Below are 25,426 nucleotides of genomic sequence, written 5' to 3'. Positions count from 1 at the left end.
GATAGCCCTGGACCAGAAAGCCAGGGCCTGGGGCAGGACTGTGCCAGGCTCCCTGTCACCCACACCCACCTCCACAGACATCAATGAGTGCACATCACTGTCCGAGCCGTGTCGGCCAGGCTTCAGCTGCATCAACACGGTGGGCTCCTACACGTGCCAGAGGAACCCCCTGCTCTGCGGGCGTGGCTACCATGCCAGCCAGGATGGGACCAAGTGTGTGGGTAAGGCCAACTACCTCCCTGCCCGCCTGTCAGGAGCCTCAGCCTTTCTGGGCTCCCGGCCTGTGGGGGGCCTGTGCCAAGGGAGAGCCTGGGCTTCAGGGAGCCCTGCTTGCTTTCCCCTGGCAGATGTGAATGAGTGTGAGGTGGGCATGCACCACTGCAGCGAGGGCCAGTTGTGCCACAACCTCCCCGGCTCCTACCGCTGTGACTGCAAGGCTGGCTTCCAGCGGGATGCCTTTGGCAGGGCCTGCGTAGGTAGGTGGGGGCTGGTGGCTGGAACCCCTGACCTGCCCCAGGCCCCCTCCAGGCTAGCCGTCAAGCCCTCTCCTTCTTCTGCCTGCCCTTTCCTCTGCCTTGCTCTGACTCAGGCCAGGGCCCTCTCTGGCCTTGACTGCCTTCCTGATACCCGTCCAGCTGTGATTCTTTGCTTTTGTCTCGTTTCTCTCGACTCCGTCCCTGACACCCTCCTTTCTTGCCCCTTTCTGTGTCTGTCCATCTCTCTCTCTCTTGGCCTCATGCCTCCCTTCTGTACTCTTGCTGCCGCTGGTCTTTCTGCCTCCCCTTTCTCTGTCCAGGTTTCTCCCTGTCTCTTCTGGGTTTCTGAATCTCTCTCCCCATGTAGCCCCTCTCCCCTGGGCTGGAGGGGGCTGGCGCCACCCACCCTGTGCCTGCCACCCACCTGCAGATGTGAATGAGTGCTGGACCTCCCCGGGCCGCCTGTGTCAGCACACGTGTGAGAACACGCTCGGCTCCTACCGCTGTTCCTGTGCCTCTGGCTTCCGGCTGGCTGCTGATGGCAAGCGTTGTGAAGGTACCACTGCTCCTGGCCTCTGACCTCAGCCTCTGACCCCACACAGGTGCACCCACCAAGTAAAACCCAAAGCCTTGCGTGGCCCCCACCCTCACACCTTCACCCATGTCATGCTTACCTCATGCCACTTTCCTGCTTCTCTAGCTGTGCAAATCCTCCCTGGCTTTAGCTGCCCTGAGCCCTTCCTGAGGACCTGTCCTGGCCATCTTAGACCAGATGGGCTGGGTTTCTGTTGTCTACACCCCGGACGGGAACTCCTTGCAGGCAGGGATGGCAGTTCATCCTCAGTCCATTAGCAGATTCTGATCCTGGTCATGATCGCAGTACCCTCGGAAGTGAGTGAAAGATGACACAGGGCCTGAGGGCACGTGGAGATACTAGTGGCCATTGAAAAGGACAGCAGCCACATAGCACCTGCAGATAGTGCCACCCAGCATGGACAGTCCAGGGTGACCCCAGATGTCAGAAATAAAGATATTTATATAAAATCTGCTGGTTTTTACACATAGCTGGTGTATTTAAACTTAAAAAATCCCCACAACACTGTGAATTAAACTCAACGTGGGCTGAACCCAGCCCACAGGCTGGTATCTGAGGCTGGGGTCTCACCCGTGTGGAATGCTCCCGTGGCTGATGGTGGGGGCAACATGTGAGGGGGCAGTCACACTGTTCCCACGCGTGTTTATGGTGTGGTTGGCTCACGTCTGGGGGATCGGTATGGAAGGAGGAAAGGCTGCTCAGTGATGGGGGGAGGAGGTGAGTGAGTGAAGGGATGTGGGGTCTTCAGCCCCATTTAGCTGGCACTGTCTTTCCCAGCCCCTTCCCAGCATGGAGGCACTTTCCTGCTTCCCTTCTGGGGAGAGGAGTCTGCTGAGACCCCCATGGAGGCCACGCCCATCTCCCAGATCGCTTGATCTGGCCAAAGAGCTGGCCCGCCCGTGGGACGGGGCCAGTCCGGGGCAGGGGCACGCACCAGGCCAGCTGCTTCAGACAGCATTTGGGTGGGCTCCCACAGCAGACCTTGTCCCTCTCATTCATTCATTCATTTGTGTTATAATCACCTGTGAGCTACTCCTCCAGAAGAAAGAGACTCAGATGAAACCAGTGTGGGTACTGGCCCCAGAAGCTCGGAGTCTAGTAGAGGGAATAACCATTCATTCATTTGTTCATTCACACATTCCATCATGCCATGAATATGAAGTTCTGAGGATCTAAATGTGGATCAGACAGCAACCTGCTGTGTGGTCCCTCGTGATCTGCCTTCCCCTCCTCCCCTCCCTATGCTCACTCTGCTCTGACCACACCGCACAGCAGTCTCCACACTGTTCCTTGGGTGCCCTGGGCACACCCCACCTCAGGGCCTTTGCCTTTGCTGTGCCTTCTGCCTGGAACTTCCCCCAGATGCGCACATAAACTGTAACCCTCCCAGACACACCTTTCTCTGCTCTATGTAGCACCTGCTGCCTCCCAACTATGGTTATTTTACTCATTGACTAGTTCCCTCCCTCTGCCATCTCTTCATCCCCAACACACACGTGGATGTCAGCTCTGTGAGGTGGATATTTTCACCTGTCTTGTGCATGGCTATGAACAAGCTCAGCAAAGGCCTGGCATGTTGTAGGAGCTGAGCAGCTCCTGGTTGGATGAATCAGAGACAAGTCACTATCTACGAGGAGCTTGGAGTCCAGTAGGTGGCCGTCTAAGCATTGAGTTGACCCTTCATTCATTCACTCACACGCTGTTCAGCCCACACTCCCAGGCACAACAGCTCTTGCCTCCACCCCACATCCCCATGCAGTGTCAGCCCTGGGGATCAGATCAGGTGGGTGAGGCCCCAGCTCTCAAGGGTGTCCTTATTAGCACCTCAGTGATGCCTCCCCAAGCTATCGGTACCAGGTGCTGTGGGCCCTGGAGTAGGGCAACCTCTCACTCCCCCTGGGGGACCTGAGCCCAGTCTGTGGCTGCCTCCTCCAGGCAGCAGGCTGGGACTCCACCACAAGCCCCAGCCTGAGCTGCATGCCCCAGGTTGGCACCTTGCCCTTTCCTGATCCTCCAATTCCCATGGGCCCGAGGCGGGAAGCTAGAATGAAGGGTCTCTTCAGATGAGGCTCCGGGGGAGCAGGGTCCTTGGCCCTCATGTCTGGGCTGTGAGGACTCCGCCATGACACGGGCCCGCCTCCTGCAGATGTGAACGAGTGTGAGGCCCAGCGCTGCAGCCAGGAGTGCACAAACATCTACGGCTCCTACCAGTGCTACTGCCGCCAGGGCTACCAGCTGGCTGAGGACGGGCACACCTGCACAGGTACCTCTCCTCTGCCAGGGCCCCTTCCCGAGAGGACCTCTTCCCCACATGCCAGGTCCCAGGGCGCCCCTTCCTGGCTGGGACACCCAGAACATGCAGAGTCTTTATTATCAAATCAGAGTTTGAGCCCTTCCTGGCAGTGTGACCCTGGGCAATGGCCTCCTGAGTCTGACCTTAGGCTCCTCCTCTGTAAAGTGGAGATGATGGTCCTGACCTCGGTGGGATAAAGGATTCCATTAAATACCTCTTCCAGGCTTGTACCTGAGTGGCCCTCCACTGGTATGAGCAATTACGGAGCATCCCTGGGGACTGAGCCCTGGAATGGGAGTCCTGTGGTGCTGTGTGGCCTCAGGCCACTCTCTTCCTCTCTCTGAGCCCCATTGTCCTCATCTGCAAACTGGGCCCAGAGGCTCCTTGGCTGTGGCGGGACCAGATGATTGTCAGTGGCTGGGCCCTGTGGGTACAGTGCAGGGGGCTCACCTGGGGCTGACCATTTTCTGACAGACATCGACGAGTGCACTCAGGGTGCTGGCATCCTCTGCGCCTTCCGCTGCATCAATGTGCCAGGGAGCTACCAGTGTGCATGCCCGGAGCGGGGCTACACCATGACGGCCAACGGGAGGTCCTGCAAGGGTGAGCAGGGGCTTCCAGCCCCACCAGGGCCTTGGATAGGCTCCAGTCAGGCACAGGAAACCACACAGCTTGAATGGCCAATACCACTGGTGGCCACATTAACCAAGGTCTATGCCCGGGATGAGGAAAGTGACAATCTTTCTGCTGCTCCACCCAGCTTAGAATTTTCCAGGCCTGGACTTAGCTCTGGGCCCTGACCCAGGAGTATGACAGGGATCCTCCAGGCTGGTTCTAAAAGGCAGGAGATGTGTCTAGTGAGGAGCCTGGAGAAGAGCAGCCTCAGGGGTCCTAGACTGTCTCCGAGTGCAATGCTGTCTAGTGGTGGGGGCAGGCAGCTCTGTGGACTCAGAGGGCAATATAAGCTGTCTAGGATCGGGAAAGGGATCACAGGGAGGTTTCTCTCAGCATGCATGCAGAAAGACATTCTCCCAGCCAGAGCTGTGCAGAGCTGGGAAGAGCTGCATAGGAGGGAGGAGCTCCCCATCCCTAGGGACGTGCAAATGGGCTGGGGTCTCCTGTTACACTTGAAATTGTGGGTATTGCTTCCCTGGATATGGCCTGGTTCTGTGACATCTCATCTTCCTTGTAAACTGGAGAGTCATGATTCTAAGTCTAATTCCATTGGGATTTACTGAGGCCTCCAAATTCTGGGCCTGGGATCTACCTGGACAGGATGGAGCACCCCCCAGCCCCCCACCAGGAGAACGGACCACTCAGCTTCAGAGTCTAGCCCTTCTGCCCTGCTTCTAGCCTGCATGGTCCAGTCCTCCCCTGACAGTGGGGCTGAGAGCCCAGAATTCTGGATGGCAGCTTTGGTCCACCCAGGCAGGCCCTGCTGTTCCTGGGGGATTTGGGGTCAGAGTTGGTACCTGGAAGGGTCCAGAATTGGACCAGTGTTATCCAGGTTGGTGGCTGCTACCTGTAAGTAGATCCTGAGATCAGTTTAATAGATCCAAGCTAGCTGTTATTTTGTTTGTTTCTGATTAACGTAGAGCAGAATATAGGGTTGGGTGGGGTGGCTTGGGCACAGAATAGATCAGAGTATGTTGTGCCCATATGGACTGGTCCAGTCCACATGTGCATATTCAGTCCCAATGCAAAAGGATCCCTGTTACCAGTTGATGTGAAAACTAATAATAGTAAATTAAGTTAAAAGGCCCTGAGTGAGACGAGGTAAATCACGGACTTGGAGGTCTGCTGGGCTCACAGAAACTGACTTGGGTGTCCCTGGCTGCACAGCCCTCTGCTTTTTTTTTTAATTTTAATTTTTTAATTTTTATATTATTAATTTACAATTACTTGAACAACATATGGTTACTAGACCCCCCATTATCAGGTGCCCCCCACATACCCCATTACAGTCACTGTCCATCAGCATAGTAAGATGCTATAGAATCATTACTTGTCTTCTCTGTGTTGCACAGCCCTCCCCATGCCCCCCCCACATTATACGTGCTAATCGTAATGCCCCCTTTCTTTTCCACCTATCTTTATCCCTCCCTTCCCACCCATCCTCCCCAATCCCTTTCCCTTTGGTAACTGTTAGTCCATTGTTGGGTTCTGTGAGTCTGCTGCTGTTTTTGTTCCTTCAGTTTTTCCTTTGTTCTTATACTCCACATATGAGTGAAATCATCTGATACTTGCCTGTCTCCGCCTGGCTTATTTCACTGAGCATAATACCCTCTAGCTCCATCCATGTTGTTGCAAATGGTAGGATTTGTTCTCTTCTGTTGGCTGAATAATATTCCATTGTGTATATGTACCACATCTTCTTTATCCATTCATCTACTGATGGACACGTAGGTTGCTTCCATTTCTTGGCTATTGTAAATAGTGCTGCAATAAACACAGGGGTGCATATATCTTTTTCAAACTGGGCTGCTGTATTCTTAGGGTAAATTCCTAGGAGTGGAATTCCTGGGTCAAATGGTATTTCTATTTTGAATTTTTTGAGGAACCTCCATACTGCTTTCCACAATGGTTGAACTAGTTTACATTGCCACCAGCAGTGTAGAAGGTTCCTCTTTCTCCACAACCTCGCCAACATGTGTTGTTTGTCTTTTGGATGTTGGCCATCCTAACTGGTGTGAGGTGATATCTCATTGTGGTTTTAATTTGCATTTCTCTGATGATTAGTGATGTGGAGCATCTCTTCATGTGCCTGTTGGCCATCTGAATTTCTTCTTTGGAGAAGTGTCTGTTCAGCTACTCTGCCCATTTTTTAATTGGCTTATTTGCTTTTTGTTTGTTGAGGTGTGTGAGCTCTTTATACAATTTGGATGTCAACCCCTTATCAGATAATGTCATTTATGAATATATTTTCCCATACTGTAGGGTATCTTTTTGTTCTACTGAAGGTGTCCTTTGCTGTACAGAAACTTTTTAGTTTGATATAGTCCCACTTGTTCATTTTTCCTTTTGTTTCCCTTGTCCGGGGAGATATGTTCATGAACAAGTTGCTCATGTTTATGTCCAAGAGATTTTTGCCTATATTTTTTTCTAAGAGTTTTATTGTCTCATGACTTACATTCAGGTCTTTGATCCATTTTGAGTTTACTTTTATGTATGGGGTTAGACAATAATCCAGTTTCATTCTCTTAGATGTAGTTGTCCAGTTTTGCCAACACCAGCTGTTGAAGAGGCTGTCATTTCCCCATTGTGTATTCATGGCTCCTTTATCATATATTAATTGACCATATATGCTTCAGTTTATATCTGAACTCTTTATTCTGTTCCACTGGTCTATGGGTCTGTTCTTATGCCAGTACCAAATTGTCTTTGTAGTAGAGCTTGAGGTCAAGCCCTCTGCTTTTTAATTTAAAAAATAATTGGTATGGGCTTCATAAAAGATTAGAATTTTACCTGCTGTAAACCAAGCTGCGCAGGAAATACGACTTTGTGTTCCTGGAATGTGATTCCATTCCATCTGATAGCAGAACACAAGTGTGGTCCTGCCCGGGAAGCTCAGGCAGACTTTGCAGTGACTTCTGTTCTTGGAGGCACATCAGGTTGCAAACCTGCTCACATTGAGGATGGTCTCTCCCTGAGCCATTTCCCTGGCCCACCCTAGCTGGGGTGGAATGCCCTGACATCTGAGTGTGCCCAAGCTGGGCTGGCACGCATGCCTGCCCTGTGCTGGCCATTGGTACATCTGAGCCCAGAGCCCTGAGCTCTGGCCAAGGGACCCCCAGCTGCCTGTGATTGCGTCCTCACCCACAGTCTCTACATCTTCTTCCCAGGGGGGTTTCCTTTCTGCCCCTCACAGCCTACCCTGTCACCCTCCTTCCTGAGATGCAGAAGAACTGGTGAGGTACAGACCCCTGTCTCCAGGCCCTGCTGTGTCACCAGCCCCCACCTGGAGGTCAGGTGAGGCAGAGGCCCTACTGCACATGTGATGCTATTGTTTCCTGTCCACACTCTGCTGCAGGGTGGACAAGGGCAGAGTGTGAGGTGGTGGTTCCACCTGGTCACGTCACTTCCTGAGTCAGCCCTAGTACCCACATCCACGGCCACTGACCTTCTGAGCTAAGCAGTTCCCCCTTTGTGCTCCCTGGTCCTGTCCTGACACAGGCCAAACACTGAGGTCTCATGGCTCCAATGGAGGATGCAAGGCTGGCCTTGGGAGAACAGCATGCTGGTTAACACCTGCATTAGCATCCTGCCCTATTCAGTAGTGGACAGATGGGACAGAGACAGATGAAGGGATAGAGACTGGCCACGTCTCCTAGAATCCACACCCCATGAAGGAAGGGCCGTGACTCTTGCCCAGCATGTAATAGATGCTCATTGAACATTTGACCATATATGTGAACTGACAGCTACTGCTGACAGTTAGATGTGCTTCTTTCCAGTCTTTCTTTATGCCAATATGAATATCCATATATATGTGTAGAATACAGTGGCTAAGATCATGCAGAAAATGACCTGAGTTCTGCTTTCCTTCCTTTTTGTGTGTGCAAGCCCCTGTCAGCATTCCACTCAACAAGGGCTTGCTTCCAGCAATGCTAGTAGTCTACTACTGGCTTTGTCCCCACTGCTGCTACGTGAGCTGTGGCTGGTGCCATCTCAGTGAGGCTGTGATGACCCCTGCTGGGCACATGGCCTTGTCCAACTCTCCCGGCCTGAGCTCTTCAGGAAAGGCTGTAGAGTCTAGGGCCTCACAGACACCAGGGGCCTGGCAGCACCAAGGGGCAAGGACCCCAGCGTCATAGTCCTTGACAGCTTCCTGTGAGTGTGGTGGGGCCAGGCTGCAGCCACTGGCCTGTGGTGCACCTTCCCACCCATGCCCGGGTGTGCCCCTCAGTGCTGACTGCAAGAAGCAGCTCCCACCAGATTCCCGTCCCACCCCTGCCAGGCTCCAGGGTCAGGACTTCCTCCTAGCTATGGTGGGTGGCCCAGGGCTTAGGGTGAGGAGCAGAGCGATGCCTTCCCTTAATGTGAATTCAGTTAATGAATCAACAGGACAACTACCACATCCATTCTGGTCCCCCTGGCTTTGGCCTCCTGCCTGTTTTTCCCACTCGCCTTCACACTACCCTGGGAAATTACGATCATGACCCAGAGGAGGAAAGTAAAGCTTGGGGACATGAATGAATGTGGTCTGTTGCTGTGGAGTACAGTGGCCAACTGCCTGGAGTCTGGAGTAGGCCAGGGATTTGAGCCCTGGCTCTGTGGCTGGGCGACCCTAGGCCCTCTGTGCCTTGGAGGCGGCACCTGTCCCTGCCGTGTAGGGTTGTGAGGATGAATGAGGTAAGGAGCGTGGAGCACCTTGAGCATCAAAGAGACCTCTGGTGGTAAATGCAGAATACAAGTTGGCCATGGTTATTCTTAGAATTATGTTGAGGCTGGCACTGAAAGGAGTCAGCCTGGCATCGTAGTGGGATCCCAGATTTTGGCATCAGGTGGTCCTGGCTTCCAGCCCCCGCTGCTCTGCTTAACTGCTGCATGACCTTGAGCAAAGGTCTGCCCTGCTTTGAGCCTCAGTTCCCTCTGAGTAGCTGGGGACACTCCCCCAACAGGGGCTGGCCTGAGGATTGAGTGAGGAAAATCCAGAAACTGGACCAATGTGGAGAACTGGGGGACAAAACCTAGAGCCTTCCGCAGAAGCTCCTCATAGGCCCCCTGCTCCCTGGGGTACAGCCCTGCAGTCTCCCAAGCTGAGCCACTGGTCTTCATAGAAAGGATCTCCAGAACCCATTTATTTCATCTTTTTCATCTTTTGGGTTGCCTGTGGGTCCCACACACACTTGCACCCACATGCTTGTTCTTGGAGCTTTTGTCAGAGATAACTTATCCGTGTGTGTGTGTGTGCGTGTGTGTGTGTGTGTGTGTGTGTGTGTGCGTGTGTGTGTGTGCGTGCGCACGTGCGCGCATCCTGAGTGGGCCCTCCTGTGTGTTTGTGGCTGTATCTGTGGGTTGCTGGAGCATATGCATGTGCCCAGTTCCTGTGAGTGTGAGCAGAAAGTGTGTCTGTGCAGTCTATGGGGAGCATTTGTAGCTGTGCATCTCAGAGTTTGTATTTACAAGTGATGTGTCTGGTACCTCTATCCCACTCTGCTGGGTGCTGGGGATACCATGGGACCGAGAAAGATGCACCCCTGTTCATCTGGAGCTCACACTGAGGAGGGGAGGGTAGAAACAGGACAGACATACTCAGTAGCTTAGGTGTGTTTCAGAGCAGGACAGGCAATAGAGGAAAAATAAAATGGGATGGGATGGGGGGTGATAGAGGAGGACGACCACTGTAGGGTGGTCAGGGACAGTGTCCTGCAGGGGTGACCCCTGAGCAGAGACTTGAAAGATGAGAAGGAGCCAGCCATGGGTAGACACGGGGAAAGTGTTCTGTCAGTGGGAACAACACATGCAAAGGCCCTGAGGTGGGGTCAGGGTCAGGGCATTGGGCAGCCCACAGGTGTCCAGCAGGACTGTAGCCAGACTGGAAGGAGAGGGGCTCAGAGGAGGGCCAGAGAGGCTCTGGACTGTGGGGCTTGGCGTGTCTGGGAGGGACTTGGGTTTTTATTTTGGGGGCATGGGAAACCGTCAGAGGACATGACCTGAGATGATTCACATTTTAAACATGGTCCTCAGCTGCTGGGTGGGGAATGGATGAGGGTGTGGTGTAGGGTGGCATGTGAACTGTGCTCTTGCAGCCAGGATGAACTGCTGTGAGACCAGGCTGGGATGGTTTGGCCTAGGTTCCCCAGCCACGGGAGGTCCCCCCACCAGCCTTCTCTCCTCCCCCCAGACCTAGACGAGTGTGCACTGGGCACCCACAACTGCTCTGAGGCCGAGACCTGCCATAACATCCGGGGTAGCTTCCGCTGCCTGCGCTTCGAATGCCCGCCCAACTACGTCCGAGTCTCCGAAACGTGAGTGCCCCCACCCAGCCTTCAGCCGGGGACCCCATGCTGTTCTTGTGCTGCCCTGCGGGGAGGCCAAACGATCTGCCCAGCTGTCAGATCTATGGTCTGACTGACCACACATGTTCAAACACCTTTGCAGAAAGTGCAGAGTAGAGAGAATGAAGATGTGCAGAAAATCTCAACCCCTTTCTCTCTCGCGCGCATGCGCGCACACCCACACGTTCCTGTTGCTGTGTAATAACACATTATCCCAACACTTGGCACATAGCAATACAAACAGTTCCTATTTCATACAGTGTTGGGGGGTCAGGACCCTGGGAGCAGCTTAGCTGGGTGGTCCTGCTCAGCATTTACTGGCCTCCACCATCTGAAGGCTTAACTTGGGCTGCGGGAATCTCGCCGCCCACTCATAGGATCTGGGCAGCAGGCCTCAGCTCCTCGCCACGTGGGCCTCCTTCTGGGGCTGCTTGCGACATGATCTCCCCAGCATGAGTCATCAGGAGAACAAGTGACAGTCCTTTGTAACCTAACCTGATCTCAGAGGTGATCTACCATCACTTCCGCCGCTGACCACACGGTGTAGTGCTGCTGGGGCTGGGGGAGGACCCACACAAGGTGCGACTGCCTGCAGGAGGGACACAGAGGGGGGCTCGCTTGCAGGCTGGTGACCCCTCTCTCTGCTGATGCCTTTTAGCATTTTGCTGTATTTCCTGTCCTTTCTTTATCAAACATAGATTCTCATAAAGTACTTTTATTCTTCTAATACTTGTTTTATTTATTATATAAATTATTATAAGTGATACTTTGTTTTACTTCATAAGGTATCTTCCAGATCTCAATTTGTGCAGTTGCAAAAGTTACACATGCTTATGAAAATATTCAGTGAAAGCGTGCAAAACAAATGTTCTCTCCCCTCCCCGCAGCAGAGCACACGTCTGCTGACAGATCGGAGTGTGTCCTTCTCTTAGCTGAGCATAGAGTGCGCATGGTGGAGCTGTCACACAGATGTGCTCGGCTGTCTCAGCTTGCTTTCTCCACCCTGCACCTTTCATGCCTGGGCATGCAGCCTGCCTTGAATGCTCTTTCCTTGCATGGATGCACTCAGATTTATTTACCTGACACCCAAGTGGCAGTTTGCCGTTTTTCACTGTTAGACACACTGCCTGGGATTGTCCATGTCCACGTGTGTTGGCAATTTAGGGGAGCATGTCCAGGTGACCCAGGGCAGGTGACCTTGGTGTCTCAGTTGGCTCACCTGCAACATGGGGATAAGAGGGTGCTACCTGTGGGGGTGGGGGTGAGTAAAGATGAGTCTAGCATAGTGCCCAGTGTGGCATAAATGGTACATCAGTGCTACTGGTTGGTGGTGACATTGTCACCCTGGCCACCTTATGGCCGTGCGCTTTGGTGCTCCAGTCAGGAGATTGCTCAGATGGGCCTCCAGAGCTGCTGAGCCCGGGTGGCTAAGCCATGCCCCATCTGGGAAGAGTGAGCTTTCAGACAGTTGTTTAATGCCAGGGGTGATGGTGGCTCAGAGGGCCAGGAAGAGACCAGATCGTCACTTTGCTTAGAAATTGAGGCCTTGGGGACCCTGTGGGGTTTGGCGGATGTTCTCTTTCATCATTGTCATTGTCACTTAGCCTGGCTGAGTCACGAGTCTTCCTTGGGAGCAGGCGTGACCTGGAGCTCCAGGTGGGCCAAGGGCCCTGATACCCAGAGAGGCTTCCACTTGGTAACAGGCAGGCCCTCCCACGTCAGAGGAGGAAATGGCTCAGGAAAGTCAGTTACAGAAGAACAGGAATTTGAAAAACGATTAAAACAATAAAAACACTATGGCCAGAGAATCTGTGCAAATGGACAGTGTGCATGAAGGGAAAGAAAGACAGAAGGAAGACAGGGAGGAGGAGCATATGTGGATGAATGAATAAGAGCTGCTAACAAACTGTGCATGTTTGCAAACTCACCCCATCCTCCCAATGACAGCACAGGCTAGTAACCCATCTTACAGATGAGGAAACAGGCCCAGTTAGATAAGGTGACTTAGCAGAGGCTGCAGGCAGCTGAGGGTAGAGCTGGCAGGTGAGCTAGGGCCAGAGCCCCGGGCCAGCTGACCAGGCCCCGTGCATCCCGCAGGAAGTGTGAGCGCACCACCTGCCATGACTTCGTGGAGTGCCAGAACTCCCCAGCGCACATCACCTACTACCAGCTCAACTTCCAGACGGGCCTGCTGGTGCCAGCACACATCTTCCGCATCAGCCCGGTGCCCGTCTTCGCGGGGGACACCATCTCCCTGACCATTACCAAGGGCAATGAGGAGGGCTACTTTGGCACGCAGAGGCTCAACACTTACACAGGCGTCGTCTACCTGCAGCGCTCCGTGCGCGGGCCACGGGACTTCGCCCTGGACGTGGAGATGAAGCTCTGGCGGCAGGGCTCCGTCACCACCTTCCTGGCCAAGATGCACATATTCTTTACCACCATGGCCCTGTGAGGCCTCCTGCCCGAGCGCCCTGAGGGCTGCCCACCCCTGGATGGAGCCGCTGCATCTGCGCCCTGATCCGCACCCCGGCCATGGCCGCGCCTTCCTGCGGTCGCTTAACTGCGTGGGTGGCGCGGGTGTTACTATATATTTCGTGGCGGTTTTTACTATAGCTCTGTAAATTAAATTAATTTTGGGACTCGAATCCTTTTGGGCTCCAGGGCCACCTCTTTGCCGTGCCCTGGGGAGGGTGCTCGGCAGAGGGCATGTGTGGAAGCTTCGTTCAAGGTCGCTGAGGGAGCCCAGCGGGTGGAGTTGGGGGACCGGAGGCTGGAGACCATGACTGAAAACTGGAAGCACGGTGACCACGTGGGCGCTTTTGGACTCACGCGGATGACCTGCCCCATGACATTCCATTTCATGTTCCACTGTGATTCTTTACTTTTTTAAAAATTCATTTTTCAGTGTGTTTTGTTTGATTATAAAAGTATAAACATACATTGCAAAAAGATACTCAAATAGTACAAAAGGGGCTATAAAGTAAAAAAGTGAGAAAAGAAAAATTCCCTTACTTTTATGAAGTGTCTGGGTTTGATGGCACTGTCTGAATATCACAGGGTTCTCTGGCCTGACCAAAGCTTAAGTGTGTTGATCAAGACCTTCCTTGAAGTCTTACTCAGGGAAATAGCCCCAAACCAGGGGTTCCCCGTGGGGGTGAAGGAGTGGTAACAGATGCTAGCTTTGTAATCCTCTCACGACTGTTCCTTTTCCTCTCCCCTTCCCGCCCCTTCCCTCCTGCTCCTTCCCCAGATGTTGACCTCGGCTGGTGGGTCACTTTGGCTAGTGTCCAGGACCTCCAGTTCAGGCCCCTGATGCTGAGGCCTGAGAACAGCCAGGTCAGGCGGTGGACTCGGGCAGGAACCTGGAGGATGAGAGAATTCATCTTTCCTTCTCCCCTGTAGGTCTCTAGGGCAAAGGAGGAGGACTGGGGAAACTGAGGCCTGAGAGAGGAAGATGCACATGGGTGTCTGCACCCAAGTCTGGGAGCCCCATCACGCATCTGGCTGCAGCCTTTGGCTCTTTCTCTAAGCCAGTGGATTTCCATCTCTGAGCGTTGTGTTCCACTGTGGGTCTTGAATTCATGTAGTGGACGGCAGCCAGCATTTAAAAAATGAAATAGAATAGACCATGTCAGTGCTCCATACCGGTGAAGGAAGATTTGTTTTAAATGGTGGTGCGTGTGTCTATGTGCACACACATACACCACCAGCTCTGATCATAATGTACAATATACTTCGTACTGTGAGTGGTGGTCAGAAGTGGAGAAAAGTAGCCTCTTGGGGACTATGGAAAACCGGGAGTGCGTGCCCCATGTGGAGGACAGAGCAATGCCAGCTCCAGCACCTGCTGCTTTCTGGGAACCTGGGCCTGGGTGGCCAGATGTCCTCATTCTTCAAGACAAGTCCCCAAACTACATTTTGATGTAAAAATCTCCCAATTTTAAGATATGATTATCTAAAACTTTTTAACACTAGGTATAAGCCAACCTCAAAACCTATTGCTATAAGCCAACCATGGAGGGCCCACCATCTCCTGGCCTTTCCTGCCCATTCCTGCTCCCCACTGGCTCTGTCCCCAAGGGCTTACACCGGGAGCTCACTTCCTTCTCACTGGCTCAGCTGTCTCTATTCCTTCTATTTCTCTGGTTGCAGGAAAACCTGAGCTAGCAACTTTGTGGGGCACAGCCACCTCCCAGGCAGGGACCAGTAGGGAATGGACCTCTATTTAAGTGGCAAGTTAGGGACACCAGCACGGGAAGGGGTAGCACCTGGCTGGTGGTGGTTGGCTAAGTCCTACACAGTTACAGGTTCTTTTCCAGCTCAGGGGTTACTCCCTGGGGGACCTCAGGTGAGTGACATCACCTCCCAGGCTTCATGTGCCTTATCAGTGGATGGGACACCCACAATTCTTCTCCCAGGGCTGCCGTGCCGATCGAATGCATGCATAAATCATCCGGCTTGGTGCCTGGCTGACTGGAGGCTCTCAGAAAACATGTTTTCCTCCTGATCTTAGAGTTTCCAAAGTGCAGTGATTCTAGAATTCCATACTTGTAAGGAGTTTGGCAAGCTACAGCTTGAGGGAACAGTCCCCTACAAGACTGTCTTCACTTCAGACTCCAGACACAAGCATGGGGATCCCTGTCCCCAGGACTACCCTCATGTCTCATCATCTGGCTGCAAATTTGGGAGTCCCCACAACCATCCTCAGGTTTGTTAATTCACCAGAACAACTCAGGACAGTGCTATACTTGGGATTGCAGCTCTATTATAATGAGAGGATATAAAATAAAATCACCCAAGGGAAATGATGCATAGGACAGAATCCAGGAGGACTCCAAACATCAGGCTTTCATGTCTGCAGGATGCATCCCTCTCACAGTATGATGGGTGCAGGGCACACAGAGTATGGCCAACAGGGAGCCTTGGGTGTCTGGCATCTTTACTGGAGTTTGATGATGCTGCTGGCATGGCTGACCCTAAGTGTCCAGTCATGCTGAGGTCAGAACTGATGGGAGGTCCCAAGGCCCCCTTTGTAAGTCCCATGGTTAGGCTGTGCAACGCCCAGTGCTCCCAGGCAAAGACACTCCTGTCAGTCAGGACATTCCAGGGGCGTAGAGCTCACCTCCCAGGAGCTGAGGGTGAAGGCCAGCTGTGTCTGTAGGTAAGGTGGATCCCAACTCTTGGCCTCTGGCCCAGGGTTTTTTACAACAGAGCGATCATACTTGGGCCTCTACATTCAGTGTGGCTTGTCTCACCTCCTGATATGTTATGTGGACCTTGTGATAAACTTGTGCGGAACCGTCTAGCATAGAAATGAGCTAAGGGTTGGCCAAATCCAGCTCTCTCAGGCCACCGCTTTCTTCGGCATTCCATGCTGAAGAGGCTGTCCCAAAGTATCTGGCTGACAGCTTCAGTATTAACACACAACGCCAGCGAGTACCATATCATGGCAGGTCGTTAGCGGTTCATCCGGTCCTGTGATTGTACGACTAAGCGTCTCTGGGGCGAGGCCACCCGGTTTGCTGCTTCCATTTGACTTTGTCACCTTCCAAAGGCAAGAGTGGGCTTGGCTTCACCCTTTCAGGCATCTGGTATAATCAAGCTAAGAGGCAATACCATCTCTTTCTCCAGGCCTCTCTTGAGATACTAGTGTAACACTGGATAGATGGAATATCGTATTTCTGTCCTTGCATGACCCATTCATTCCTTTACCCTCAGCCACAGTTCCCTTTTCTCTTCCTCTGTACTACAGTCCTTTCATCCTTGGAAGGGAGGTTAGTTCTGGCCTCTGTGCTGGCCTGGATCGCAGGCAGCAAGAATAGCCTGAAGGGTGCCTCCTCCTCAGTCTGCTCCGGTGCCAAGAGGGTGTGGCTAAAGGAGTGGAACTAGTGGGCCGTCTGAACCAGCAGGCTCACAGCTGCATTCTCTGTCAACCCTGATTCTGCCAGATGGGGAGAAGGCCCGTCCACCATCAGGACCTTGCCATCTGACATCAAAGTTAAAATATAGTTACAATCTCTTAGAAGCACCCCATCTTCTTGCACCCTCAATTGCAGGCTGGCTCCTGGACCACAGCATCAGACAGGAAAAAAAGAAAACACTATAGTCATACCAGCATCCCAGTTCCCCAGATGCCCTGGAACAACAGAGGGACCTATCCACTGGGGATGCTTCCTTGGGCCCCCTCTGTTGAGAGTGAACACATATTCAGGAAGGTGTGGAGGCTAGCCCTTCGTGCCCTTTATCTCCCCACCCCATTTTAGACAACCAGTATTTCAGTTGCCCATTCTAATTCTCTGTCCAAACTTTACTCTAAGGAGGATAGCTCTTTGCCCGTGGCTGGGTACTCTGGGCTGTAATGTGTCTTCCTTGATCTGAAGAGATGTCACTTAGTGCAAATGGGTACATTGCCTCCTCTGCCCGTGCTACCATAGTTTCTCGAGGTTTTGCATCAGCCACGGGGTTGAGGGTGCAAAGCCCTGTCCAGAAAATGTCTTCCTGTCAGGATCCATTTGCAGCCTCCCAGGGCTTCTATCATTAGTCCACTGGCCAGCTACGGGCAGGGCATTTGCCCGGGGATCTGCCTGTACATCAGCAGTGGCCTGAGGTGGTAAGATACGCAGGTTTCTGGGTAGTGACCATTGATGTGCCACCCCAATGCCACCTCAAGACATTTCTGTTTCACACATTAATACCATTAAATGAGCATCTACGAGGAAAGGACACCACCCCAGTGGGCAGAATGGCTCCGCTGCATGACATTGCCAGTCTTCATCACTGGCCACCCCAGATGGGCATGTGAGTGGAGGTCACTGTGCTCTGAATGCAACAGAGATGGATGCTGAGCCCACACGTCACTCATCCTAGAGAAGGTCAACCGGCCACTTGGTAGCAAGGTGACTCTGTTGGCCCCCTTCCATCCTGGGATGGATGTCTACTCAACAAGAAGTACCATCCGGGGACTTAGAGTGTTCGACTCTGGCACAACATAGAATCTGACTGGCATCCCGCTCCACATCAAAGGAGCTGGCAGACTGACCCACTGGTGGTGCACACACATGAGCTGGAGGCAGCCAGCCTCACAGAGGTGGGCACGGCCTCCTAAGGTGCAGCTGGAGCACCAGCTAGAAGGAAACATTCTGAACCAATGGGGTGCCACTCTTTAGGATGTAGTGTATTAAATCCGAGACCCCATATGGAGCCGGGTCCCAAAGGAAGGATAAGCTACCTGGGATCCAAGGAATGGCCCCACTTGCCATGTCCGGTGGCCACTGAGTGTATTTCCTCCCATCACTGCGGCTCTGGACTCCTCGGCATTGGAGGTCCTGGTCCCCAAAGGGGTGCCCTAGGGGGCACACTCTTCCCGGGAGAAGCAGCAAACATCCCCTGACCTATGCGTTAGGGGGAACATGAGGGGAACCCAGGTGATCTCAGGGGCTGTTGCCCCGCTTTGCCTGCAAACAGACATATGCACAAACCCAGGCTGAGATGGGCAGACTTGTCAAGATGTTAAATGCCAAACCATCAAAGATCCCTCAGAATGAAGGCTTGGGCTAAACCACCACGGGGGTGTCACCTGCAAAGGGAACTTCCTGGTGGCAGAGGAGGGAGAGGATGAGTGCCCCATAGTTGCCTCTACGACAACTGCAGCAACAAGGCCTGTGGTTCATTCCACTCACTTCCCTTTTCTGAGTTTTGCTCTCAGATAGATGAGAAGTAGGGTGTCGGGAGAATGCACCTTGCAGACCTCCAACTATGGGAGTGTACCGACCAGGGATCCCAGCTGCCAAGCTTTGAAAGCCTCTTTGCATGTTATGCAAACCCTTGCTTGCCATGATGGGCTCCCAGCTAGGGACTGAGCATGGCAGGGGCTGAAGGAGACCCCTTTCCTGGCAGAGGGACTCCTCTGGTGGCCGACGGTGGATTGAGGACTCCCAGCAGAACCTTCCTTACAGGTGGCAGGCAGGCCCGTGTCCATCAGTGTTCCTTCCCGCTCTCCCCGGCTCTGGGTCAGACTGCTACCAGCTCTGCCCAAACCTCCCCACCTTCTCTCACAGGCATTCCCCTTAACACAGTCCTGGCACGTTTAATCCTATTTTGGTATGTGTTTTTTTTTGAAAGCTAAGTTAACACACACAAATGAATAATGCTCAAGAGATGATATTCATCTCTGTTGCAAACTAAGTGAAAACGTTTGAGCAGCCAGGAGAGAGGTTTTTTAAATAAACTTAATATTTTAGAATAGTTTCAGATTTATAGAAAAGGCACAAAGATAGTGCAGAGAATTCCTCCACACGCACCACCCACCCAATTCACTTTATTGTGAGCATCTTCCATTATTGCATACATTTTCGCAATGGATGAAGCACTATTGATACATTATTATTAACTAAAATCCACATTCAGATTTCCTTAGTTTTTGCCTGATGTCTCTTTGATGTCCCAGGGTGCCTTCCAGGAGAACACTTTACCCTCACATCATAGCTTCTCTCGGGGCTGCTAGTTTCTCAAACCTTCCTTGGGTCGGATGACCTTGACAGGTCTGAGGAAGGCTGGTCAGGTGTACTGTACGATGCCCTCTGTTGGGATTCGCCTCATATTTTTCTCAGGATTAGACTGGGATCATGGATTTGGGGGGAAGAAGACCACAGAGGTGCCACACTATATCACGGATGCCTGCTGTCAGCATGACCTGTCCCTGTTAATGTTGACCTTGATCACCTGGAGGAGGTCATGTCTGTCTGGCTTCTCCAATATAAAGTGATTCTCTTTTCCCCTCTTTCCATACTGTACTCTTCCGTGTGTGTGTTTATAATTCTTTATCTGTCTTGTGTTATAGAAGTCATTCGGTCTCTTAATTGCTTGTGCCCGTACGTCTGGTCTGTTGCCGCAGAGCCCTCCAGGGGCGCCCTCATGATTTACCCCAGGATCGACGTCCGGGCTGCCCCTGGGTCCTCCCTGCAGACTTGGCTGCAGTGAACGTCCTGTGCTCTTGTAGCACATCTGTTTCAGGACTTCTCTGGTCATGAAGCCAGGAGTGAGCTGCTGGTCACCGGGTGTCCACACCCCTATGTTGGCCGGGTTTCATCAGGCTGCCCTCCAGAGAGGACGTGCCAGTCAGCCTCCCAGAACCTATGTCCGCACCAACTCTCCCACTTCCCCACACATTCCACACCGAGGGCTGTGCAGTGCTGTTGGCCCAAATGCAGCTGGGGGTGTCTGAGCACCACCCGGGTGCCTGAGGCTTGCTTCATCTAGGATATAACTCCACCACAAATTAGGGCTGTGCCACACTTCAGGGCCCCATCTGCGAGCGGAGTGCCCACATGCTCCATTGCTTGGCTGGTGCAGTATTCAGAAAAGTTTGAAGCCAACGTGTAAACGTTGAGAAATTTCACATAAACTTTTAGGTTTTGAGTTTTTCTGGAAAGCCCAGGCTTCCTCTTTCTCATGGTTTTCCAAGATAAAGATATTCTCCTGAAATACTTTGATTTGATAGCTCCTGAGGCCTCTTAAAACCTCAGCGGTAAAATAGACCACTGCAAACTGTTTTCACACAGGCTGGCTTACAGTGGTGAGCATCCCATCACAAGAGGTGTGCAAGGTGGGCCTGGAAGGTCTGGACATGGGATGGGGCCTTGAGCCGTTGTCTTGTCCAGGTGCTCTGATTCTATGAGGCAGGCCTTCTCTGCCCTCGCTGTTGTGCAGAGGGATGAAGGCATCTCCGTCCAGCAGTCTGGATAAGTTCCCGTACATCTGTGGGGCGATGGTGCCCCCTTGTGGTGCAGCCTCAGCCCAGCAGCTCTGCCCACAGCCAATGGATGAGGATGGATTGGATAGGTGGGCATGGAGGAAAGGTGTTTCTGGTGACCAGTTGGGCCATGGTACCCCCTGGGGCACACCAGAGGTCCTGCCCATGGCCGGGTGTGCCTGAAGGGAAGGGCGTGCTGGGAGCTAAAACTGGAGGTCTGGGGAGGCCAGCTGGAGAGGAGTGGTCCCAAGGGTATGTGGCCTGGATGGTACCCTGACTTTGAAGGAGTGGCCAAACCCTCTTTTGAATAGAAAGTGTGTCTCTCACCCCGAGGCCCACATTTGGAAGCAAGCAAGATGTCCTTCAGCAGGTGAATGGATACATAAACTGTGGTACATTCAAACAGTGCAATATTATTTAGTGCTAGAAAGAAATGAGCTATCAAGCCATGAAAAGTTGTGGAGGAACCTTAAATGCGTATTATTAAGTGAAAGAAGCCTGTCTGAAAAGGCTACACACTGTATGATTCCAACTATAGCACATTCTGGAGAAAGTAAAACCGTGGAGACAAAAGATCAGTGGTTGCTGGGAGTTAGGGCTGAGGGAGAGATGAAAAGGGGGAGTCCAGAGGATTTTTAGGGCAGTGAAACTATTGTGTATGATACACAGTGTACACATGCCATTCTGGAGGCAAGCTGATTTTCAAAACCCATAGACTGTACAACATTAAGAGTGAACCCACAGGTGAGCTGGGGACTTTGGGAGATGCTGGTGTGTCCGTGTGGGTTTAGAAATGGTATCAAGTGCACTGCTGAGGTGGGGACGCTGATGGTGGGGGGTCTGTGCATGTAGGAGTAGGCTGTAGGTGGAGACTACACTCTCTACCGAGTATCGCTGTGGACCTAAAACTGCTCCAAAAAATAGTCCGTTAAAAACAAACAAAACCTCATTGCCTGGGGAGTTGGACATAGAAATGGGTACGACCATTTCAGACAGTCACTGCAATAATGAGGAATCCGCGGGGGCTGTGGACACTTGGTTGGGCTACTACTCTGGCTTCAGGGAAGGCTTCCTGGAGATGGTGCTGCCTCCAGTGCGCTTGGACGGTCCAGGAAGAGTTACCAGGCAGAGGGAGGCAGGGTGTGCATTCCATCCAGAGGTACCGGCACATACAAGGGCACCAAAGTGTGCAGTGTTGGAGGGGCAAGCGGAAGTTCCCAGGCGCAGAGTGGGGGTGCTTGTGCAGAGATACGTCGCAGGAGGCGGGCCAGAGTGCTCCGGATACCACCCGGAATGGGTCTAAGTGAGGTCCGCTTTGCGGAGGAGACTCTCGGCCACTGGGTGTATGCGGCGACACCTGGTGGTGGCTTGGGAGACTGCAGGCAGACGCGCAGGCGCAGACGGAGAGAGTAGCTGCAGGCCGGGCCGGGCTGGGCTGAGGCAGGGCGCGCGGGGCTGTCCCAGAGCAGAAATACGTGAATATAGGTGCGCAAAAGTGACACTCCTGTTTGTCACTGACCTCTAATAGAAATGTAGTGTTTTCATTATTTACACGGGCAAGAAAAGATAGCATTAGCTGGGTTCACATTACACATTTCAGCTATCTCTAAATACCGTTTGTGGTCGTCAGTATTGTGCTTTGGAATTACTGTGGGTGTTAGACCTGCTACTAGACCGCGCTATTCGTTGTGTTAAGAAAAAGCCACATAGTGCCAAACTGCAGACTTTGTTTTAGTAGTTTTGAAACTATTAGCATTTAAAAACCTACAGATATATAATCTAATTAGCATTTTAAAACCTACAGATTCCCCCAGACTGCCAAAGGCCTCTGCCAAATGCAGGCACACACAAACATGGGCACAACACACACACACATGCACACGCAAACACATGAATGCTTACAAACATGCACACGCATGTACGTTCCCTGGTGAGAACCCCTCATAAGAGGAAAAGCAACACCAATATGTGCCCAGTATGAAGTGGCTGTCCTTGTGTCTTGCCAATGGGTTTCAGCCCCAGGCAAGTTCGCTATGGATTCAATGTGACCAAAGAAATTGACAGCAAAACGTTCTTGGTGTGAAAGGGTTATACCCAACTTTATTTCCAGGTGGCAGGTCAGTCACTAGAATCCCATTCACTCAGAGCGATGCAGCAAGCCAGCCTCTGCTTCTAGGTCCCTCTGTCTGCATAGCTGTCCTCTGGGCCTCTCTGCCTGCACAGCCGTCCCACACAGCCGTCCTCCAGGCCTCTCTGCACAGCCGTCCCGCACAGCCGTCCTTTGGGCCTCTGTCCTTGGCACTGCCCCCACTCCATCCTCTGCTCTGCTTTCCTGCAGACTTGCAGCCCTGCCACCGTGTCATGCCCAGAGCACTGGGCAGAGCTCTTTATATAGAGTCAACAGCCATGTATTGCCCACAGGTGTGCAGTGAGCTAGTCAACCAGGGCCAGGTAAAAATCCTGGCCACAGGAACTCTCATTTTATCCACACCATGTAATTCATCATCTAGGTGTGTGCACTTGAGTGAGATAGGAGACACTACTAATAGGCTGGGACAGTGGGTGTGAAGGGGCTCTCCTAAGCCACCAGCACAAGGGACACCATACATCCGGGGCTTGCAGGACATTGGTGGCTGTGTGTTTGTGTTTCTGGGGTGAGTGAACTCGCATACGGGGGAACCTGGCAGAGTGCACCTGAGGTGGGGGGTCCACCGATGTTCTGGTTGCAGGCATGTGTATGTGTGGAGGGGGGTTCTTATGTCTGGTGCTTGGGTTCTGGCAGCTGCTTGACCTTCAGCCTGGCCCTTATGGCCCTCAGAAGAGACCTTGCCCAGAAGTTCCTACAGTGGAAGTGGTCTGGGGGTGGGTCTGCCTTGCCTCTTCTGACAAAGGCAGGTGGGCCTCATGTGTAGCCTGCCTACCTCACCACACTGATCCTCTCATCTGTGATCGTCCTCATTTTGCACATATAGAAACAGGCTCGGAGAGTTGGCGTTTTTGCCTAGGGCCGTGCAGGGTGTCCAGTCATGAATCTAGAGGGGCAAACATGGTCTTTCTGAGCCTCAGCATTCTTGCCTGCCATGTCAGGAGGTGAGAGGAAGATGTCTGAGGCTGGCCCAGCGGAGGAGGCACTCAGCTTTGGCCCCTCCCCTGTCTAACGCCCACCATGACTCCCTGTTTCCCACAGCTTCAAGACCAAATTCCACAGGCCTGTGTTCTGGACCCTGCCCCCTCAAGCCGCATTGCCCATTACTCCCTCCCCAGTCCCTATGCCCTGGCCACCCCAGTTGCTGGCCCTTCCCAACTCTCTCCCAGCGTGTTCACACCTCTGCCTATTCTCTCCTTTGTGCCTGGCAAACTCCTACTCATCCAACAGTGCTCCATGCTGACCGCCCCACGCTCTAGCCTCCACTGCCTTCACACATCCCTGTGGGATAGTGCTTCTCAGGATTTACACAGATAAACATCATCTCTGGGTCCCCAGCACTTAGCCCCATGAACACCAAAAAGTAGACACTAATAAATGTTTGTTGAACGAATAAACAAACGTTTGTGCACTCCCTCGGCCTACCCATAAGCTGCTTAAGAGCAAGGTGGGGTCCTGTCTAGCTATTCAGGGGTAATCAGGGTTTGCCCAACTGTCTAGGCTGGGCCAGAGCTGAGGGTGGTGATGGCGGCAGCAGTCAGGGTGGAGGTGTCCCATGCTGGGGCCTGTGGGTGAGCTGTTCTGCTCCCCAATACCTGAAGCATCTGCTCAGGTTCCTCTCCACAGGTTTCACTGGGGGTCGGGGGAGGGCTTTGCTGTTGCTTCCACACAGGCTCCTAAGTGTCCCTAAGGGGGCTCAACCCTCAGTCTCACTCTCTCTCTGCCCTAAAAGGTTGGTCATGGGCCAGGCCTCCTCCTCTTCTTAGTCCATGTATCGGGTCGGAAGCTCAAGGCCAGTCCAGCTTGCCTGGGGCCAAGGTTTATATGGTTGTCCTCCCGGGCAGTCTGGCCTGTGAAACATGCCAGGAAGGGTGGGGACAGGAAGGGGACAGTGGGTCTGTGCGCCTGCCCTGGGGCACTGTCAGCTGTGTCAGGATTTATGCCTCAATGCTCCCACTGCAGGTCTGGTCACCAGGCCAACCCCCGTGGGCCTGTGCTGAGCTGTCCTTGCAGGGGGCCTAGAGGGCCCGAGGACCCAGAGCTGGCCAAGAGGTGGGCAGGAGGAGCAGAGGCCTTTGGAGACACCAGCCCCCTGCAGATGGGGCCCAAAGTGAACACAGGGCCCTGTCACTGCTCTGAGGCAGGAGCTCCTCAGGGAAGCCCACCCCGCCCCCTGGAAGGGCAGATACGTGACTGAGGAGAGCCCAGCCTTGGTCCAACTGAGACACTGGCTAGGACATCCTCCTGCCTTGGGCCTCAGTTTCCTCAGCTGTGAATGGGCATAATCTTAGTAGCTAGTCCTCGGGCCCTGTGGACAGTGTGTGTCCACTGGACACCGGTTAATGCATGTGCCTGCAGGGGTACCAATTGTTCATGCCTGCCTGGGGGCCCTTCCCTAATTGTAACAGCCACCTCCCATTTTATTTTGGGGGGCTCCCCTCCATCCACATGCCCCTACCCTTTCCAGCTGTCCCTCAGGCACTGGGGTTGACAAGCAAGCCTCATCAACTGGGGGCCTCAGGAGCGAGTGGCAGCTCAGATGGACAAGAAGGAAGAGACAAGCTGGTTTGGGGTGTTTTCCTGGGCTCAGACTGAGTCCCAGAGTCACAATAGAAAGAGTGGGGTGAGCCTGAGTTGGCCCTGGGTGCCCGGGAGGTGGCACGGTAGGTCAGCCAGTTCCTCACTTAGAAGCCTGGAGCAGCCAGATATCTGTCTTTGACCCGCACACCCAAACCGTCAGTGAGTTCTGCCTGCTGGGTGCCAGAACATTCCAGAACCCAGCTCTTCTTTGGCCTCCACTCCTCCCTAATGCCCCACATCCCACTATAGGCAGCTTCTTCACAATCAACCCTTAGAATACCTGAGAACCCAACCACCTCCCCCGCCTCTGCTGCCGCCTGCTGCCCCCAGCTGCTACCATCCGTGGCCTGGACCACTGTGAGTGCTTGCCCGGTGGTCTCTCTGCCTCCTCCCTTATCCACCCACCCCTGTCCTCACGCCCTTATTCCACAGCTGCCTGAACAATTATTGTCAATAACTTGCCTGTCAATAAGTTTTCAGACTGCAGCCCCAAACCTTCCTTTTCCTTCCCAGCTTCCCCGGTGCCTGTCTGTGCATTAGAGGCCAGCAAATCTTGAGTGCCTCCTGGGATATTCTCAATT

At 53.0% G+C, this 25,426-nt stretch overlaps 1 protein-coding gene across 3 annotated transcripts in view; it reads left to right on the top strand.

Annotated features, from left to right (window-relative positions):
* The window catches only part of FBLN2 (fibulin 2), a 91,532-nt gene extending 78,257 nt beyond the window's left edge, over positions 1 to 13,275 (top strand). For 2 of the 3 annotated variants that reach the window (XM_037023912.2, XM_037023911.2), the window contains 7 exons: positions 78 to 221; positions 348 to 476; positions 907 to 1,032; positions 3,218 to 3,334; positions 3,839 to 3,967; positions 10,212 to 10,335; positions 12,463 to 13,275. In XM_037023912.2, the coding sequence (XP_036879807.1) occupies positions 78 to 221; positions 348 to 476; positions 907 to 1,032; positions 3,218 to 3,334; positions 3,839 to 3,967; positions 10,212 to 10,335; positions 12,463 to 12,820 (1,127 nt within the window). In that variant the 3' untranslated portion in view covers positions 12,821 to 13,275. Of the gene's footprint in view, positions 1 to 77; positions 222 to 347; positions 477 to 906; positions 1,033 to 3,217; positions 3,335 to 3,838; positions 3,968 to 10,211; positions 10,336 to 10,742; positions 10,961 to 12,462 lie in introns of those variants that run through there. The other variant, XM_073231103.1, reaches the window with a different exon arrangement.
* The last annotated feature ends 12,151 nt before the right edge of the window (positions 13,276 to 25,426 follow it).

Source organism: Manis javanica, chromosome 3, assembly GCF_040802235.1.
Source record: "Manis javanica isolate MJ-LG chromosome 3, MJ_LKY, whole genome shotgun sequence".
Classification (NCBI taxonomy): Eukaryota; Metazoa; Chordata; class Mammalia; order Pholidota; family Manidae; genus Manis; species Manis javanica.
Note: the sequence above shows the minus strand (reverse complement) of the source record. Positions and strands in the feature narration are given on the sequence as shown.